The 19,048-nt window shown below is 49.3% G+C and overlaps 1 protein-coding gene across 2 annotated transcripts in view; it reads left to right on the plus strand.

Annotated features, from left to right (window-relative positions):
- CSMD2 (CUB and Sushi multiple domains 2) overlaps positions 1-19,048 on the plus strand; it is a 237,730-nt gene that overhangs the window by 152,623 nt on the left and 66,059 nt on the right. For both annotated transcript variants that reach the window (XM_065857095.2, XM_071799063.1), the window contains 10 exons: positions 556-725; positions 2,063-2,219; positions 2,834-3,025; positions 3,709-3,835; positions 6,834-7,036; positions 8,793-8,984; positions 11,096-11,234; positions 11,651-11,838; positions 17,136-17,330; positions 17,982-18,098. In XM_065857095.2, coding sequence (XP_065713167.2) covers positions 556-725; positions 2,063-2,219; positions 2,834-3,025; positions 3,709-3,835; positions 6,834-7,036; positions 8,793-8,984; positions 11,096-11,234; positions 11,651-11,838; positions 17,136-17,330; positions 17,982-18,098 — 1,680 coding nt within the window. The remainder of the gene's footprint in view (positions 1-555; positions 726-2,062; positions 2,220-2,833; positions 3,026-3,708; positions 3,836-6,833; positions 7,037-8,792; positions 8,985-11,095; positions 11,235-11,650; positions 11,839-17,135; positions 17,331-17,981; positions 18,099-19,048) is intronic.

Below are 19,048 nucleotides of genomic sequence, written 5' to 3' on the forward strand. Positions count from 1 at the left end.
GACTCTCTGCACAAAGAGCTTTGGCGCTTGCCGCACGTCGGTCCCAGCAATCAGTGGTGCGCTGGCTCCGCTGTCAAATGAACACCGTGAGTTTTATATCCTATATATAGGTACAGGATGAGCTTTGTATACACGTGGAGAAATCTTGAAATATTCCAATCTAATAATACATTTTTATTTTCCTTCTGGCCCATGAATCAGGAGGGAACATGAACACAGGTGCTGTTTGGAGCGGGTGGCGGCTTTCCAGGGATTTTGGAATGCTTCTTCTGAGTTGGGTGCTGTGATATATTTGGGCAAGCCAGCTTTCTGTGACTCAGTTTCCCTGTCAATATGAGAAGGTACTCATCTCTCTTGCAAGGCGCCGGAGGTTTAATGATGACAGAAGTGCTGTTTTGTTTAGTGACTGCGCTTGGAATGGAGTCCGTGGATGCGTTGGCAGATGGGTGTAGGAAGGATTGAGCATCTGCGGCCGTTTGGAGGAATCACCTGCATGTGTTGTCTGGCTGGAATATACATGTGGTTATTAAAACGTGGTTTTGTGTCTTTGTATAGCTGAATGTGGTTCGTCTGTAACTGGAACTCAAGGTGTTCTGCTGTCCCCCAACTACCCGATAAACTACAACAACAACCACGAGTGCATCTACTCCATCCAGACCCAGCCGGGAAAGGGGATCCAGCTGAGAGCCAGGACGTTTGAACTGGAGGCAGGAGATGTCCTCAAGGTAATTATTCTGTCTCTAGCAGTGAAGCACAACCATGCTGCTAATGAGGGCAAGATCTGAAAGGGAAGTGATGTTCTGAAATATTAATGGAGTCAGCTGAGCCTGATCCCTGGAGAGCGCTGCCCAGGCAGAGCCGACGGTGCAGGGGGGATCTCTGGAAGGGTCTGACACCCCCAGAAAAGCCCTTTCTGGGGCTGCTGTAACCCGCTGTGACGTTAAGTGACAGCAGCAGAATGCCCAAGGAGCAGACTGAGGCGATGGCGAGTGTCCTCTGCATGTCTGCTTATCTGAGGCTTCGGTCTGCAGATGGATGCGCAAACCAAGTCTCTGCCCATTAAAAATGTAGATATCTTTGCCGTATCAGCGCACCTTCTGCTCTGAAGTCTTCCCTGAGATGTAGAGATCTGTTGGAATGCCAGGGGTTCTTCCTTTGTAGCTAAACTTGAGTTCTTATCTGCGCAGTTGTACAGGGGAAGCTGTTAATACATGAGAAGTGTGAGGTTCTTAGTGTTATTTTGGGGTTTTTTTTAAGAATCAAGGCTGATTTGTCCCCAGAAGTGGTTTCTTTCAATGCAGAACTCCAGACTCAAGCTCTTCAGCATTCCCATGCTCAGTCGTAGATTAATCTGCATTTACAAGTTTCAGGGCTCTATGTAGAAGGAGACAAATCCAGGCTGAGTTTCTATTAACCACAAAGAAATGGTTTTGTAGGAGGCATTAATATTACAAGAGGTGTGCTGCTGTGCTAAGCCATCTTCCCAGAGAACTCCGTCCTTGTTTCAGTTCCGTACTTCTGCACTGCGAAATAGGTGTGATGCACGTATTTTCAGCTCACAAATGACTGGAAAAGAGAGATTTGCAGCCAATGCAGAGAATATACTCGTCGTGAAAGAAATGATGTTCTCTCAACGGGTTTGTCATCAACTTCTCATCTGTTCCTGAGGAGAGTTCCCATCAATCTCCACTCGTGAGAAGTCGCTCTTTGTCTTCATAGAGAATCATGGTGTCTAAAAGAAAGGCAAAAAAACCTTTGGTGTTTTTCAAATAATAGCGGGGTCAAAGCGCATCTGTGAGTCACTGTGGGGAGGTGATGCTTTCTCCCATAGCTGTGCTGCACCTTAGAGCTTAGCTCAGAAAGCACGGCCCTGAGTGCAGAATAAGCTCAGTGTAAGGAGAAGGATGCGGCTCCTCCAGGGAGTTAATCCTGCTCCTTGGATGAGCAGCATCGTCAAGGTGGGATAATTTCACCGGCTCCAAAGGAACTGTTAGTGGATGGTTTGGTCCCTGAAATAACAAATAAACCACATTTTCCCCTCCGTGTTTCTTGTTCCTGCCAGGTGTACGATGGCAGCAATAGCTCCGCTCGCCTGCTGGGCTCCTTCAGCCGCTCAGAGATGCTCGGCACCAGCATCAACAGCACGTCCAGCAGCATGTGGCTGGAGTTCATCACCAACAGCGCCAACACCAGCAAAGGCTTCGAGCTGCAGTTTTCTAGTAAGTCCTAGATCTACAGCCTTATGAGATGGGAACCTGAAGTGTAATCACAGAATCATAGAATGGACTGGGTTGGAAAAGCCCTCAGAGATCACCAAGTGCAACCCTTGGTCCAACTCCAGTCCGTTCACCAGATCATGGCACTCAGTGCCATGGCCAATCTCAGTTTACAAACCTCCAGGGCCGGTGAGTCCAGCACCTCCCTGGGCAGCCATTCCAATGCTGACCACTCTCTCTGCACAGAATTGCTTTCTCATCTCCAGCCTCAGTTTCCCCTGGCAGAGTTTAATGACGTGTTTTCGTGTTACGATCGTGTTACGGTCCTTTCCATCAAGATCTGACGCTTTGAAGTGGAATTGGAGTGAGGGAAGTGATTATCCCAACAAACTTTTTCCATTGTGAATGAGGCAGTGGTGATACAGGAACTTTGGATCGAAGCTGAGACACCAGATTTCTGCGATCTCACTCAAATATTCATTAAAAAAACCCAAACAATATGGTGTTTTTTCTGTCCAGGAAATGATTTTAAGGAGAAAATATTAAGATGTTCTTGTGTTAATCTCTCCCGGCTCTTAAATATCTGATGAAAACAGCTGCTGTTTCTCCCGCTGCAGGTTTTGAACTCATTAAATGCGAGGACCCCGGCGTCCCGCAGTTCGGCTACAAGGTGCACGACGAGGGACACTTTGCCGGCAGCTCCGTGTCCTTCAGCTGCGACCCCGGGTACACGCTGCGCGGCAGCCGGGTGCTGGGCTGCCTGACCGGGGAGCGCAGGGCTTGGGACCAGCCCCTGCCAACCTGCGTGGGTGAGACATCTGCCCTTTCAAACCTCCTCTTGCAAACGTGGCCATCACAATGAATGTCAATTTTTTCCCCCCTTTGCTAATGCCTGTGATATTAACTCTGGTACTGATGGCGCCCACCGACGTTAATAAGGACCGCGATGCTTTAGACCGAGAGCTCTGATCCCTTCGAAACTTGTAGAGCGGTCTGAACAGGGAACGCTCTGCTCCGAGCGCAGATCTGACAAGGTTTCTTGCTTCCCTGCGAGGAGACTCCTGCTTTTGCAGTCCTTGCCCTTTCACTTGAATGTGTTAAGCAGTGACACCTCCCGATAATGGCAAACATGGTGTGTCCAGGCGTTTGACAGTTCATAGTCGTGTTTATATGAGAGCTACATGACACCCGATTCCAGATCCTCAGACGTCTTAATTCCCTCAGTCTTGTAGCTAAATCCTGAGCTCCCTTTTCCCTGTAGCACTCCAGGAGTTTATCTTTTTGCTTGGAAAACTCTAAGTTTCGTGTATCGAGACAAAGTCTTTCAGCTGAATTAAGTGACTCTCTTTAACTTTGTTTTGTAGGCGTTGAGAATCTCTTTAAAAGGCAAGAAATACTCCCTGTTGTATTCGTAGGATGAGATTTGCATTGTTGCCAAGTAAGAACCGTAATATGTCATGAATCTTCTCAGTAACCCATATGTTTGTTTCAGCGGAGTGCGGGGGCACTATCAAAGGAGAGTCGTCAGGACGGATACTGTCTCCCGGCTACCCAACGCCCTACGATCATAACCTGAATTGTATTTGGACGATAGAGGCAGAAGCTGGTTGTACAATAGGGTGAGTTTGGCCGCTTTGTTGCAGCCTGGTTTGTTTTTCCACGTGTTGAATTTCCCAACAGTGTTTAACGTGTGTCCAAGTGACATAATCCTAAAATGAGGACGTATAGATAAGGTTGCTCGGAAGATCACATCCCAGGAAAGAAAGGGTAATAGAAGGTAATTACAGGTTTGGTTCTTCTCCCGTTTGTGTTGCCAGAGAAAATGAACACAGAAAGGGCTGAGATCGGTTGTGTTACGTTTGTGAGCATGAACAGCCAGGTGTGAGGGTCCCCAGATGTGAGCGGGCAGCTGGAAAATTGATACCACAGCACTTAGCCTTCATCTTCTAGTGGCACTCTTTTATTGTTTTAATAATAAATACAACACATACAATGTAATTATCCTCCCAAATGAGAGGCTCAAGATGGTTTCCAAACATCTGGTCTGTACAGAGACCCAAGCTTGTTTTCTCCTCCTGCTCCCCTGACTTCTCTGTTCTGCCACCACCTTCCTGTTGGAAAGCGGCAGTTTGAGGTGTAATTTGTCGGTAAGTTATGTGCCTTTGGCAGTTGGTATGGAGAACATTTGGCTCGTAAAGCCGGGCCGTTTCCAGCTCTGCGGTCCCTGCTGCTCCATGGCTGTTTGCACGCTCGCGTTTGCCCAGGCCCCGCTGAGCCGTTGCAGTGCTCTGTGTGCACCCCCGTGTTCCAGCCCGGCCGAAACCACCCTCGACAGAAAACTGGAGCGTGTCGGCAAGGAAAGCGTGCGCTACCTGAGGGGACTTGAGGTGGAGAAACAGTTGGTAAGGTCTGTTCGACAAAAAGCCTCTTCTCCCACCGCCGTGATTCCTGGTGCTCGTTTGCTGGTGTGTCAGCCCCATTTCTCTGCTGACCCCAGACCTGCTGCTGCTTCATTGTCGGGGTCCTTTTATCTTCTCCGGAGCTTCCCGTGCTGCATCAGCACTCATCACCTCTTCAGCAGAGGCTGTTAATCACGTTGAGCTCTGTGGTGCTTTTAGTCGATGGATTTATGCTGGAGATAGATCTGGTCCAGTATTTTCATTTTTACTTAACGCAGAGATTCCCTCCATTAGCTCTGCTCTTGGTGTGGTTCAATTATGGACGGTTTCTGGTACAAACACAGGAGAAAGAGCGTAACCAATGCCGCTTAATTCCAGCGCAGGCAACTTCTAGTTCAAGTCTCTTTTTTGTTTGTTTTCCTTCATTCTCCTCTAAAAGTTCCTGAAAAATCAGAGGTTTTTATCAAAGTAGACATGAGACCCTCCCTTCTCTCCCAAAAGCGTAAGAGGCAGCTTCATCCAGAGACTGCGCCAAGTGAACTTTACTCGCACGCGTATCCCCTGTGTGTGAGAGGAGTAGGAGTAGGTTCCAGTATAAGTTGGGGAATGAGCTATTAGAGAACAGCGTAGGGGAAAGGGACCTGGGGGTCCTGGGGACAGCAGGGTGAGCATGAGCCAGCACTGGGCCCTTGTGGCCAGGAAGCCAATGGTACCTGGGGTGGGTTAGAAGGGGGTGGTCAGTAGGTCAGAGAGGTTCTCCTGCCCCTCTGCTCTGCCCTGGGGAGACCACACCTGGAATATTGTGTCCAGTTGTGGCCCCTCAGCTCCAGAAGGACAGGGAACTGCTGGAGAGAGTCCAGCGCAGCCACCAAGATGCTGAAGGGAGTGGAGCATCTGCCGTGTGAGGAAAGGCTGAGGGAGCTGGGGCTCTGGAGCTGGAGAAGAGGAGACTGAGGGGGGACTCATTCATGTTTACAGATATCTAAAGGGGCAGTGTCAGGAGGATGGAGCCAGGCTCTTCTCAGTGACACCCAGTGGTAGGACAAGGGGCAATGGGTTCAAACTGGAACACAGGAGGTTCCACTTAAAGATGAGAAGAAACTTGTTGGGGGTGAGGGTGGCAGAGCCTGGCCCAGGCTGCCCAGGGAGGTTGTGGAGTCTCCTTCTCTGCAGACATTCAAACCCGCCTGGACCCCTTCCTGTGGAACCTCAGCTGGGTGTTCCTGCTCCATGGGGGGATTGCACTGGATGAGCTTTCCAGGTCCCTTCAACCCCTGACATTCTGGGATTCTGTGATACTCAAGGAGCAGAGCTGTGGGTTTGCGTGTGCAGGATCAGCCAGCTCGGCAGGTGATCCACCTTGTGACCTGCCTTCCATCACACATGAAAGCTCCTTCTTCTGCTTTCTTTGGCAGCTCAAACAGAACAGATGATCTCTGGGTAGTTGAGAAGAGCACATTTTCAGCAAGTTCATTTTTATGGTAATCCGTTGGAAAAATAATCCTCTTCACGCATGATACAATTGTACAAAGCTCTCATTTTATAACTTACATTAAAATTAATCACCAAGGCTTTTTGAATAAAGCTGTATCTGAACAGAATGAGGAGAAGGAGAGGAAGAAGGGAAAGACAGGAAGATTATTCTGCACATCGTTGCCATGAAAGTTAAGGAGTTGCACTTCAGGAGCGTTTCCCTGCTTCTGAGGTCTTCAGCAATGAGTCTTCTCTGGCAGTTTTGGCTATTTAGAACCGAGCAGCTGTAGCCGGGCCAGCACACCTGTGGAGAGCAGCTCTGCTTTGATCCATTCCTATTCTCTTTGAGTCTGGCTTTTTTCCTCTTTGCTCAAGGTCTCTGCTGGGTAGATTTATGATTCAGCTCCCTTGGTGTCTGTCAGTTCTGTGGACATCATTTTGTTGCTGAGTACATTGCAGTGGGTGTTTTTTTTCCCTCTTTATGGTTCTACCTGATTTATTTATGTTTGCCCCGAATCAATGGGAAAGCAGCCAAGTGAATGCTTCCTTGTTTTCCTCTGTGGGCTGTCAGGGTTTTAAGCCCAGTACCTGGTTGTTTTATTTTTGCAGATTTGCTCAGCATAGTTTATTAGATTCCTTGTGGGCCAAGCTACCTTAGGTTGGTACTGACTGTATTTCTAATCCTTTCAGGAAAAAAGACAGAGCTGGGTTTGTGGTCTGATTTCCAGTCTGTTTTGCCACACAGGCTCCATTTCATGGTTTTCCACACCGAGGAGTTCCACGATGTGCTGCGGATCTGGGACGGCCCGGTGGAGAACGGCATCCTGCTGAAGGAGATGAGCGGCTCCGGCCTGCCCGGCGACGTCCACAGCACTTTCAACTCCGTCATCCTGCAGTTCAACACCGATTTCTTCACCAGCAAGCAGGGCTTTGCTATTCAGTTTTCAGGTAGGGTTTACACTCCGCGTTGTCCAAACCTGCCGTTGCTAATAAGCCATTCCAGGTCTATCTGCAAGCCACTGGCGGTGAACAAATGACATTGTATTGAACGCAATAGCGGGAGCTTTCAGACATTTGTGCTCTATTGCGTTTGGGTGCAGTCTCTGCAAACAGAGAAAAACCTTTGCATTTTGTCCTTGCAATGCAGGTGAATTGTGCTCCCCTCTGCTACAGTCACCTTCACAGTGGTGGACCTGGCAGCAAGACGCAGAGCAGCGCGTTGTGGAATGCACAAGAAGGCGTTACAGATATTTTCCACAGGTCCCTTAGAGACACCGGGATGCGGGCAGCTTCCCCCAGGTGTTCGGAGGGCGCTTGGTCAGTGGTCTCTAAAAACCAGGTCTACTTAAAATCCCTCAAACTGGATCCCCCGAAGTGCGACCACAAAAGCTCTGTCAGCTGTAAAATGCCGTCGCTCGCAGCAGCACTACGTGTAATGCACCTGCAATCTGTCATTGCCTACGTCCTGGCGGCTGTTACCTGAGGCTCGGCCTTGTAAACACATTAATTTCAATTATACCAGGGTAATACATTTCAGAATTCGCACAGAGGTTTCCAGGGTGCAGGCCTTGCTGACGAGTCCAGGAACCACCCAGCAGATGCCGATTTTGGAGTCGGTAGCCAACAGGGAGGCTGTTTGGTGAATGGCGATACGACCTTCCTGGGACTCGGACACATCTGAGTGTCGGAGATTGTCGCGTCTCTCCCAGGTTTTACCCGTAGCTTTCTGTTTAGGTGCTTTTGTGGCTGGGGAAGAGTTGTTGCTGGGTATGAGACCTTCTGGGATGACCAGGATAGGAGAACGCAGCTCTGCGTCCTTTCTTTGCCAGGCTGTGTCAGCCTGCTAGGAAGGGCCAGCCTGGCCTGGACTCCTTATCTTCAGTTACACAGAAAGAGAGAGAGGGATTTCCTCCGGCTCTTTGAAGAAGAGCTTCCTCTAAACTGCTGGGTGTAATAGACTCTCATCAACTTAGCAGGAAATAAGCTCTTCGCCGCCTGATACGGAGCTGGTCTTTATTGAACGCTTCTGCTCAAAGCCTTTGTTCACAAGGTGTGACCAAGTAGTTAGGCCTAAGCTTAGAAGTCTAGTTTTGGATCTTGTGAACTTTAATGATCTGTATAAGCTTGCAAAACTCCTATTACTCGCGGACTTTCCATACCGTTCGGTTGTTGTAGCGTTGACGGGCTGTGAGCTCAGTGGGCAGTGACGTTGGGGTCGCCTCCTGCCTCCAAGGGACACGGCAGCGGGACACGCGTTCCGAAAAGGTCAGGCCTGATGCTTCACAAGGCTAAAGGCTAAATTGCTCCACCACTCGGGGCAAGCGAAAGCGCTCGCGGATGAGTTTATTTTGCAGCATGTGTCTGACACAGAATTCTATAAAAGTGCCATGTAAGATTAGTGGATGTCTGGACTTATTAAGTAAACATGCGTGTGCACAATTATACATCAAACCTACACTCTGTGTAGTGCACTTGAACTTGCGTTCCCCAGAGCCTGTACCAGCTGGAGTGGCAGATGCTCGGTGCGGAGTAAAAACCAGTTTGTGGTAACTCTAAGGGATCCTGGAGGAGGAGAGATGAGGAGTGAAGTCATTGCTCGGATGTCTGCTCAAGGACAGAGTCTAACTACAGCCGGGGCTGTAAGCCTGTATTAAATATAGATATAAGCATATATATGTATAACTTATCTTTTAATACTCTTCAGTTTCTACAGCCACTTCCTGCAATGACCCGGGGATTCCCCAGAACGGGAGCCGGAGCGGCGACAGCAAAGAGGCCGGCGACTCCATCGTCTTCCAGTGTAATCCAGGATACGCGCTGCAAGGAGAGGCCAAAATCACTTGCGTGCAGATCGAGAACAGATTTTTCTGGCAACCAGACCCCCCTTCCTGCACAGGTATGAGCAGGAACCCATCCTCCCATTGCACCATCTCTGCCCTGTTCGCGCTGCAAGATTCCTCTATATGGAGGGGATGGGTCCCACCTGGTTTGAGGAGGCGTATGGCACGGTATAGATGTCTCAGGTAGCTGTCTCATAGAGCTGCTTTTTAGGTTTATCCCCAGAGCATCTGGGACAACGAGAATCTAGTTCATGGTGGAAACTCATAGAACATACTGCGGTGTAAGTGATGGTATTTAACCTGACAAGGCAAAATTAAAGGCTGCTTTAAAACTCAGGTTGGTGGAGAGGATTGGGGTCATGGGTGAATATTTTCTGCATGAGGAGACAGCAAATTCTGTCATGAGAAAGAACTATCTGACATTTTCTTTGAGCTCATAAAGTAATAAAAGAAGCTCATAAAAGTGATTCTTTTTAATATGTCCAGGACATATAAAAATAGTCATGCTAAGCACATAAGAGCAATAAACATCAAATTTGCTGACCAATTAAGTGCTAGCCACAAATTACTTACCGGCAACCTTCATTCCTGGTTATGCGCTGTTATCCCAAGCAAGAAAAATCAATTAGTTCTGTTTCTAACATCTGATTTAATGCCAGGTAGGAAACCTCCCCAGCATGCCCAGGATTTATGCTCCTCACAGGATGACTTGGTTTCTCAATGACTGTGCTATGATCGAGTGCAGCACCTTTCCAGCCTGACACAGACGGTCCTTTCAGCCTTCCCAGAGCTATCAGGAAATCCTATCGTTACGTGTCATGCCCATCTCGTTGGGTTTTGTTCCGCACCAGCCGCTGGGCTCTCTGGCCTTTGAGAGAAATGCGGCTGGTGCCTTCATCTTGGTGTGAGATGAGATCTCGTGGGGATTGCACTGGATGGTCTTTTGAGGTCCCTTCCAATCCCTGACATTCTGTGAGTCTGTGTCTCCAATTTGACTTGGAGATACTGCGTTGGGTCCTTTTTGAGGAGAAGTCTTGTTTTAGGAGTCAGAAGCTTTGTGAAGAAGATGAAAGCAACGTCTTGCTCCTTCCCTCGGTTCAGCGACAAAGGATTTGCAGAAATACTCCGTGGTTTTCTAGTAACCGTCTAACAGGCTCCCTGGTTAGAGCTGAATTGGAAAATGGGGTTTAATTTAGGACTTGGATTTTATGTCTGTATTTAGCATTTCAAATGTCTTTTTCCATCTTTACTGTACGACTCCTGTAGTCCCTAAACAATGTGGGCTGAGCTGGAACCTCAGCTGAAACAGCCCCCAGGGGTCTGGGGTATTTGAAGTTGCATCCTGACCCAGCTCCAAACAGTTCTGGCTCGGACCGGATTCTGGTTTAAATCCTTTGGAGACTGTGGGTGGGATTTTCAAAGAAATCAGAGGGTGGTGAGCAGTCATCTCCCTTAGGCTTTTCAGAAATGAGTCCGTCTACTTTAGTTTCTTCCCGAATTTTCCCTTGGCTTCGCAGTCTGGAAGAGGAAAGCACCTCGAATTTTGAGATGAATGGTCACAATGGGGAGGGAAGTGCCAGACACCTGAGCTTAACACAGATTGTGCCCCCCTCATTCACCCCATCCCAAATCTGAGAGGATCGATCTGAGCAACAGGGGGAATCTCAGAGCTCTGACCCAGATCTCAGAGGCTGACAGTAATAAATCAGTCGTGAGTGTATTTGCCACAGTGGAAATACATGCAGGCACTTCTAGCCTTAAAAAAGTAATAATTGATTTTTCAATCAGCTTGGCATTTAACGTGTCGGTGACTGCAATAAACACGAACAAGCGTTTAGACCCGGACAACATGTTTTCACTTACATAGCAACCATCCAGACTTCGACCGGGAGTTGCCTAAATAAATGTTGCAGAACAGCATAAAGCATCTTTCCCTTTCTGGTTACTCACATTTGTATGTTATGAAGATTTTAGTGGCGCCTATAGCGCTGTGTGTACCTCATCTCTGTTAGGGTCGCTGTAAGATCTTGAGGTTTGTAGTGTAATATCGGACAACCCTGCAAACCAAACCGCCTCTATGTCCGTCTCTCTTATTTCCTACATCTCATGTATTATTTTTGGAGTTTCTCTGAGACAAAACCTCATCGCTTTGCTTGATTCCCCTCAGCCCCCTGCGGAGGCATCTTGACAGGGCCGGCCGGGGTGATCCTGTCCCCGCAGTACCCGGAGCCCTACCCGCCGGGCAAGGAGTGCGACTGGCAGCTCACGGTCTCTCCGGATTATGTCATTGCCCTGGTGTTCCACACGTACGTACCTGCGAGCCATGCGCTTCCACCTGCGTGGGACAGGGAGGGCAGAGCGGTGGTGGTGGGGACACGGGGTGAATGGGGTCTGCACGGGGCTCCTTTGCCCTCCGAAAGAGCCAAACCAAACCTGGTGGGACTGTCCCGTAGTCGTGAGCGACCTCTTCTCAGCCCTTAGCTCCGTTGGGGAAAAGATGCACGTATTTGAGGTGCTCTTTGATCTAACCGTGGTTTTACAGAAGGCAGCGGTGTTGCTGGTGCAGTGTGGGAAACAACTGCAGCGACACTGGCTTCTGCATCACTTGATTCCTGGCGTACGGAATGGGGACAGAAGTGTCCCGCGCCCATCGAGACCACCATCTCGGTTGTTCTCCAGGGCTGCTGTAGCTCGTATTTCAAGCGCTCTTTTGGTTTTGCAGCTTCAGTTTGGAGCCTGGCTATGATTTCCTTCATATCTACGACGGGCCCGATTCACTCAGCCCCCTGATCGGAAGCTTTTACGGCTCGCAGCTGCCCGAGAGGATCGAGAGCAGCAGTAACAGCCTCTTCCTTGCTTTCCGAAGCGATGCATCCGTCAGCAACACTGGGTTTGTCATCGACTACACAGGTACGAGCTGCCCGAACTGCTGTGAGAGGGAATGAGGCTTTAAGTTTGCTCATTAATTCCCCCGCGCTTTAAAAGGAACATGGGATTTGGGTTGGAGAAGTTGCAGAAAATAGACCTTTGGGGAATTGAAAGGAGAAGAAAAGAAATACAAGAGGGAGCATGTGTGAAAGAAAATCAAATACTCGGCTCCTTGCCACTGTGGGATCCCAAGTACAGTTCAAAGACACCGTTCTCTCAGCATCTCCTTGTGTTTGGTCAGTGCCACAGCCCACTATAGCTCCATAAATACCAAATAGCACCTTTGTCAGCTCTGTGCAAAACACTGCTAATTACCAGGGGCTTTGTAGTCCTCTTTTAGTAATAATTTGGGTGAGAAAAAAAGACAAAGCTGCCATCTGTCAGTCCCTCCTTGAAATCCTGCATCTTCTGTGGGACTGGGACTGTACGACTCGCCTGCAGCTACGGTGTGTCGGCTGAATTTCAAACAGCCTCAGCACTTCATTTGAAATTGTTTCAGGGGCAATGGCTCTTCAAGAGGAAGTTGTCCTCTGGGGCTGGGAGGAAACAGAGAGAGAAGAATGAATTTGGCTTTTATGATGTCAGGTTTTGCATAGGGCATGACAGCGAGAGCGACGTGGGAATGGAGCGGTGCCGTAGGAAGGTGTTGGAGGGCAGATCTGCAGCCAGGCAATTCCTCAGTTTTACCACACTGATAGAGTCCGCCAGCAGGGTTTCTGATAGATGAACACATAGCTTTTGTTTTGCACCCGTGACACACCAACAGCTATGAAACAGAATGAAAAGTCAAACTGATCTGGGCAGGAACAACCCCAGGTTCCAGTGTAAGTTGGGGAATGACCTATTAGAGAGCAGTGTAGGGGAAAGGGACCTGGGGGTCCTGGGGACAGCAGGGTGACCATGAGCCAGCACTGGGCCCTTGTGGCCAGGAAGCCAATGGTACCTGGGGTGGGTTAGAAGGGGGTGGTCAGTAGGTCAGAGAGGTTCTCCTGCCCCTCTGCTCTGCCCTGGGGAGACCACACCTGGAATATTGTGTCCAGTTGTGGCCCCTCAGCTCCAGAAGGACAGGGAACTGCTGGAGAGAGTCCAGCGCAGCCACCAAGATGCTGAAGGGAGTGGAGCATCTCCCGTGTGAGGAAAGGCTGAGGGAGCTGGGGCTCTGGAGCTGGAGAAGAGGAGACTGAGGGGGGACTCATTCATGTTTACAGATATCTAAAGGGGGAGTGTCAGGAGGATGGAGCCAGGCTCTTCTGGGTGACAACCAGTGACAGGACAAGGGGCAATGGGTGCAAACTGGAACACAGGAGGTTCCACTTAAATTTGAGAAGAAACTTGTTGGGGGTGAGGGTGTCAGAGCCTGGCCCAGGCTGCCCAGGGGGGTTGTGGAGTCTCCTTCTCTGCAGACATTCAAACCCGCCTGGACACCTTCCTGTGGAACCTCAGCTGGGTGTTCCTGCTCCATGGGGGGATTGCACTGGGTGAGCTTTCCAGGGCCCTTCCAACCCCTGACATTCTGGGATTCTGTGTTATGTTACCAGCAAAGAAAAGCTGTGAGTGTTCTTTCCCCGTGGACGCTCAAAGTGGCAGAGGTTTGGTTTGCTGTCGGTGTGAATCCTTGCCTTGCTTCAGAGGGGTGGGTGAAACTTAAAACACAATAGTTTGGGGTTGCAGCTGGGGAGGAATTTATTCTTGGGATGACTTAGCAGGGAGTGGAGTTTTGGGGTCAGTCTGGTTCATGGAAAGGAGTATTTCTCGAGACCACACTCGGTAATGTAAAAGGCAGACGGGCTATTTGGAGAGATTCTTCCCAAATTATTCTTCCCTGCACTCGGTCATAGTTTGAGTGCTGGGGACTCGTTGTCATGGGCAGAGAGGCAGGTCAGGCTCCGGCGCTGCCGCCGTCCAAGGATCACATCCCCGTGGTGCCGAAAGCTCAGGTTTGGCTCCTCACACTTGTGGCATGGAGAAGGAAGGAGTTCCAGGCTGGATACTCCAAAGCAGGAGTTTTTCTCATACTTTTTAGTATTTCTCATTTCTGTTGTAGACCTGAAGTGAAGTGGCGTGAAATTGAAAGCAAATGAAGCAAAACTGATTACTTTTCACCCTTCCAAAGGAATGAAGGGAAAAAAAACCCCACCACAACAAACCCCAAGCCTTATTTCAAATCCATTATTATTTCGCCAGAACTATTTTGCCCATCCTGAGCTTATAAACATATATTCAGCATTACTTACGGGTTATTTAAGGTGGAAATTCCCCACAGAAACACTGTTCTATAAAATCCATTGCAGAGCAAGCTGTTTAAAAACACGCACTGCTGTTTGCTGGTGGAACAGAAACGAGGGATGACGCTTGACCCTAACACAACTTGCATTTGGGAAATGGATCTGTCCTTTGGCAAAGTTGTCCCAGGGTGCCAGGGGGGCTGCTGGGGATGCCAGGTCACGGTGTCATTTGTCCTGTTTTTGATATGACTGTCATGAAAAACTGCCTTTAGACGTTTTCTTTTGGGGTTGTTTTAAGGCTTGGCTGTTGGTAAAGGCTCACGCGTGTTCGTGGACGTGGAGTTCATGATGCGCTGGGCCAGAGCTGCTGCGGGATGTGCAGGTGGAAGCCTGACCTGGTGCAGGAGCTCTGAGTTTTCCTTGGGAAGGAGAGGGGAAGCACAGAGCGTTTCTGCTTTCTGCGGCCTAATGAGCCAGTTCTCATGGCATTTTAGTCTTGACTCTTTTCTAAACATTTGGCAGCCTGAATCCATGTTAATTGGGACATCAGGGTAAAGTCCTTGATTTCTGAAGTGCCTGAGTGAAAATAAAGCATTAATTCTAAATGGGCAAGCCGTGCCGTGCTCACTTCATAGCCTAATAAATCAAAGGCTGGGCAAGCTGTGGCTTTCCCACATCCCTCCGTGAGTCTTTTGCTGTCTCCACGCAACCAAATTCTTCCTCCAAGCCGAGTTCCTGGCTCCCTTTGTACCCTGCTGCTGGGGACCATCTGGAGATGGACGCAGGACCGGTGCGTCGGGACACATCCTGGGAGGTGAGTGGTGTCCATGGGGGCACAGACCCTCGAGGGAGCAGAGAAACAGTTGAGAATGAGGAGAACACAACAAAAGCAGAGAGGCTGTTGCTCAGCAATCCGCCACCACCCTTTTCTTTCCCCTTTTCAGCAGTCAGGGTGGCTTGAATACTCAATGTCATGGTTTTTCAAAGCCGGAGCAGAGGCTGAGATCAAGCGGGTGGCGAAGGCGCCTGACAGCGGGCGGGAGCGGACGGGCAGGTTGGAGCCACATCAGCTTGTTAGATGAAACACAGCGAGACTCTTCAGAACAGCCAGAGAGGCGTGGAGTGGCCAGGAGGAAGCCAAAAGGGTCGGAGAGTGAATATTGGCAATGCAGAGAAATACAGGCTCGTGGAGTGAAAGAGCATGTTGGAAAAGTAGATGAAAGGTTTCCAGTTGCAAACGGCCTCTGTGCTACAGCGGACTCTGGGCCATGGAACCGCTCATCTTCAGCCTCCTGGGTGACCGATACCCAGAAGCAGTTTGTCCCCTCTGGGCTGTGGTGACCGGAATATCCATCGACTCATAGGGATGGCGAACAACGTGCTCGCGGCTCCAGCTGATGTCTCGCAAGCGTCAGGATGAATGAGGATGGAATGTGTTCACCGAGCTGTGCAGAGAGCCAAGGGCTTAGTGTTACAATGCTGAGACTGGAAGGAGCTTTTCGGTCCTGATATCATCATCATCATCACGCAGAATCCCAGAATGTGAGGGGTTGGAAGGGACCTGGAAAGCTCATCCAGTGCAATCCCCCCATGGAGCAGGAACACCCAGCTGAGGTTCCACAGGAAGGGGTCCAGGCATCAAGATTTGTGTGTCTCAGCAGGACCTACCTGCAGATCACACATGGGAAATAAGGATATGAAAGTGTTAAATTCTTTTATCGTAGAACCCAAATCTTCTCCATCACTTTCTGAGTATCAAAGCTCTCTTTTGCGTGCTGTGATAATGATGCTTCTAGGAATATTTGTGTCTCTTCCCAGGATCAGATAAACAGGAGCACCTCTGGTTCAGAACAGGGTTGCTCGAAGGAAACGTCTCAAGTTTGTGCAGCAAGACGCTGTTGGCACAGAGAGGACCCAGGGCTTGGTGGCTCATGGTTTGGTACATCACGGTCTGATGGTTGGTGAGGAGCACCGAGGGTTGACCAGTGGCTCCCAAAACAGGGAACTGATGTTCATTGGCCTCATTGTGTGGCTCAGGGCGGCTGTTCCCGATGGAAACGTTTCCCATCCTTTTGTGCCCCATTTACCTGCATCACAAGCTGTGGTACAGCTGTGGGATAAAGGAAACCCTGGCAATAATCCTATTTTTCACTGCAAACAGAGAAACAAAAGCAAGATGTGGGGGCTTCACTGTTTTCTGTTTCTCCCTCCACCTCTTCCCCAAATACTGAAAGCCCATGATTTAATGCTTAAACACATTATAATTGTTCACAGAGCCACTGCTCTCAGAAAAGCCCTCATCTTTAATGAGCAATTTCCAAATGACAAAAGAGCAGGATTAATCAAAGCCTCTAATTATATTTCATGCAGAAAAAAAGCAGCGAAATAGAAGGAAAAAACTAAAAAAGACCTCAAAGAAGAAAGGGGGAAATATCCCAGTCCTGACAGCTTTGGAGTCTTTACTGGAATTTTCATATGTAAATGAAGTTTTTAACTCTGCAGGGCATAGCGAACAGAGAGAAAAATGTCTTCATTTTGTCGAACGGCTCGTAATCATTTTGCCATAATTGCAGCCGTGCTGCACATCTGGAGGATCCAGCAGCACATGGCACCCCGTATTGCCACGGCGAGAGCAGAGCGGCTCGCGGATACGGGAACGAGCGCCAGGGAGACGATGTGAACAGATGGAGCACGTCCGAAACGTGTGGTGTGTTCGGTCTGTGTTTCTGTGGCCCGGTTTGCCAAGTTCATTACAAGGGAGTGGGTGCAGGTAGGGGAATCCGAGCTTTGCCTCGTGGATTGGATTGGGTGCCATAAATATGTGTGTGAGCAAACTTCCTTCTTCCAGTGGGCGTCAGAGAACGTTCTGGACCAGAATCTGACCTGTGTAATTCCTCGCATTCAGCAACGTAAGGCTTGAAATCTGAACTCTGCGAACAGCACTAGTCTTATGATGTGTTTAAATGAGTTTCCTAGATGAGAAAAGCCCAAAAACATGCCGTTAACCAACATTTTAGAGTACCTGTGTCAGGTCTTGGCAATTCTCCCTTGCAGAAAATCCCCGGGAGTCGTGCTTTGATCCTGGATCGATTAAGAACGGCACACGGGTGGGTACAGACCTGAAGCTGGGATCCACCATCACCTACTACTGCGACGGAGGGTACGACATCGAGGGGGTCTCCACGCTGACCTGCGTCATGGGAGAGGACGGGAAACCCACCTGGAACAAACCTCGGCCTACCTGTACAGGTGAGGCGAGAACGATCCATTGCCAGATGCTTCAGCACTTTATCCTCGTGAAAAGCTTGATGTTACTTTTGGCCAGAGCTGCTCACGGGGTAGCAGAGATGGTTATTTGTTTTCCTTTGGGTTTCTGTAGGTTCTTTTGGTTTGTTTTCTGGCTTAATGGGGAAATGGTTTAAATGATGGGTTTGCAGACCTGCTTAATCTGCAAAGTGAGTCAGGAGACGGCTGTCAGTCTGCGGGGAATGGGTAAATGAAGCCTCTGGTGGGGAGGATGCTGTTCTGGGGGGAGCCGAGACAAGAGCAGGAGCTCATTCTGTTGGGTCCTGAGCTTTAACACGGGGCGGAGAGCAGCACAAATCACACATTGGGCGACACCACTGTACACGGCATCCCTTAGCCCTGCCGTGGTCTTGAGAATTAAATGCAAAGCAGACGTGAACGCGGGTTAGGATAAGCCTTATTTTTGTTAATGAGAAGTTGCAGCGGGGGCGGCAGCGCCTGGAGCGTGGGGTGGATGGTGGCTGGGGACAGGTGACGCCGCACAGAACACAGCGCGGGGCCGGGGGTGGATCTGAAGCATCAGGGAAAGAGCTGATGACTCAGGGCAGGCTTTGGTGGGGTTTGCTCAGTGATCTGTGCTTGACTCCCCTCCAGCTCCCTGTGGTGGTCAGTACACGGGCTCCGACGGCGTCGTCCTCTCCCCGAATTATCCCCAGAACTACACCAGCGGACAAGTCTGCTTGTACTTCATCGTCGTGCCCAAGGACTATGGTATCGGCTTTGATGGCTTTTGAAAATCTGTCCTAGTGTCTCTGCCGCTCTATCGTTGGCGTTTTTTTGTTTGAACAAAGCAGTAGGATAAGTGCACCTACAAATCGAGATAAGGGAGGTTGGAAAATACTAAGTGGCACTATGGGGTGCTGTTGATACTTTGTTATAGTCGGTAAGGATGGTGGGAATTTTCCGAATTTCAAAACGTATCAAAAATGCCAAACCTAAAAAGCAACGTCTTGCGATTCCCCTTGCAGTTCCTGCACTGTGTCCACTCATGCAGAGTTGAGAAATCATCAGAAAATAATTGATGGTGATTAACGCTAGCTGCAGACTCAGAGGCCCTCCGAGAGCGCGGAGTGTGTTTGCCACGAACACCCGCAAGCCGTGGTGCTAAATAATCTGTGCAGAGAGCACAGAAACGCACACCGTTGTGCTTGTGCAACTATGGTACTTAGGACTGATTTTCATTTTTAAATAACGTGAAAATTAAATTCTAAACCGAGATCCGAACAAAAGCCAGATCCATACAAAGGGACCGGCGTTCTTTTTGTAGGGTCTAGTGCGGCTTGATTTTGGTCAGAGCTCAAATATGAGAGTGATTGATGTTCTAGAACATTTGAGGCAGGGAGCTGGTTGCATATTTTCCTATTTGAAGGAATTCAGCGTTCTTAGAGAGCGCTTGCACCGGCAGCTCTGGCAGGTGAAGGTCTCTAAACTCTGTTATTTGATGCTGCTTCTCAGTGCATGGTATCGACCCAGTCGGTCCCTGTGGTCTCTTCAGTGCGTACGTTCCATCTCAGTTCCCGGGTCCTGTGCTGCTCTCTTACCCCTATTAGCCGGGTTTACTCTACCTGATCTTGATATTGTCTTAAGAAACACAATAACGAGAGGGCTGGACAGTCCTGATCTGCAAGTCTGGGTTTGCGTAAGGTAGGGTGACAGCTAGA

Source organism: Patagioenas fasciata, chromosome 25 (assembly GCF_037038585.1).
Source record: "Patagioenas fasciata isolate bPatFas1 chromosome 25, bPatFas1.hap1, whole genome shotgun sequence".
NCBI lineage: Eukaryota > Metazoa > Chordata > Aves > Columbiformes > Columbidae > Patagioenas > Patagioenas fasciata.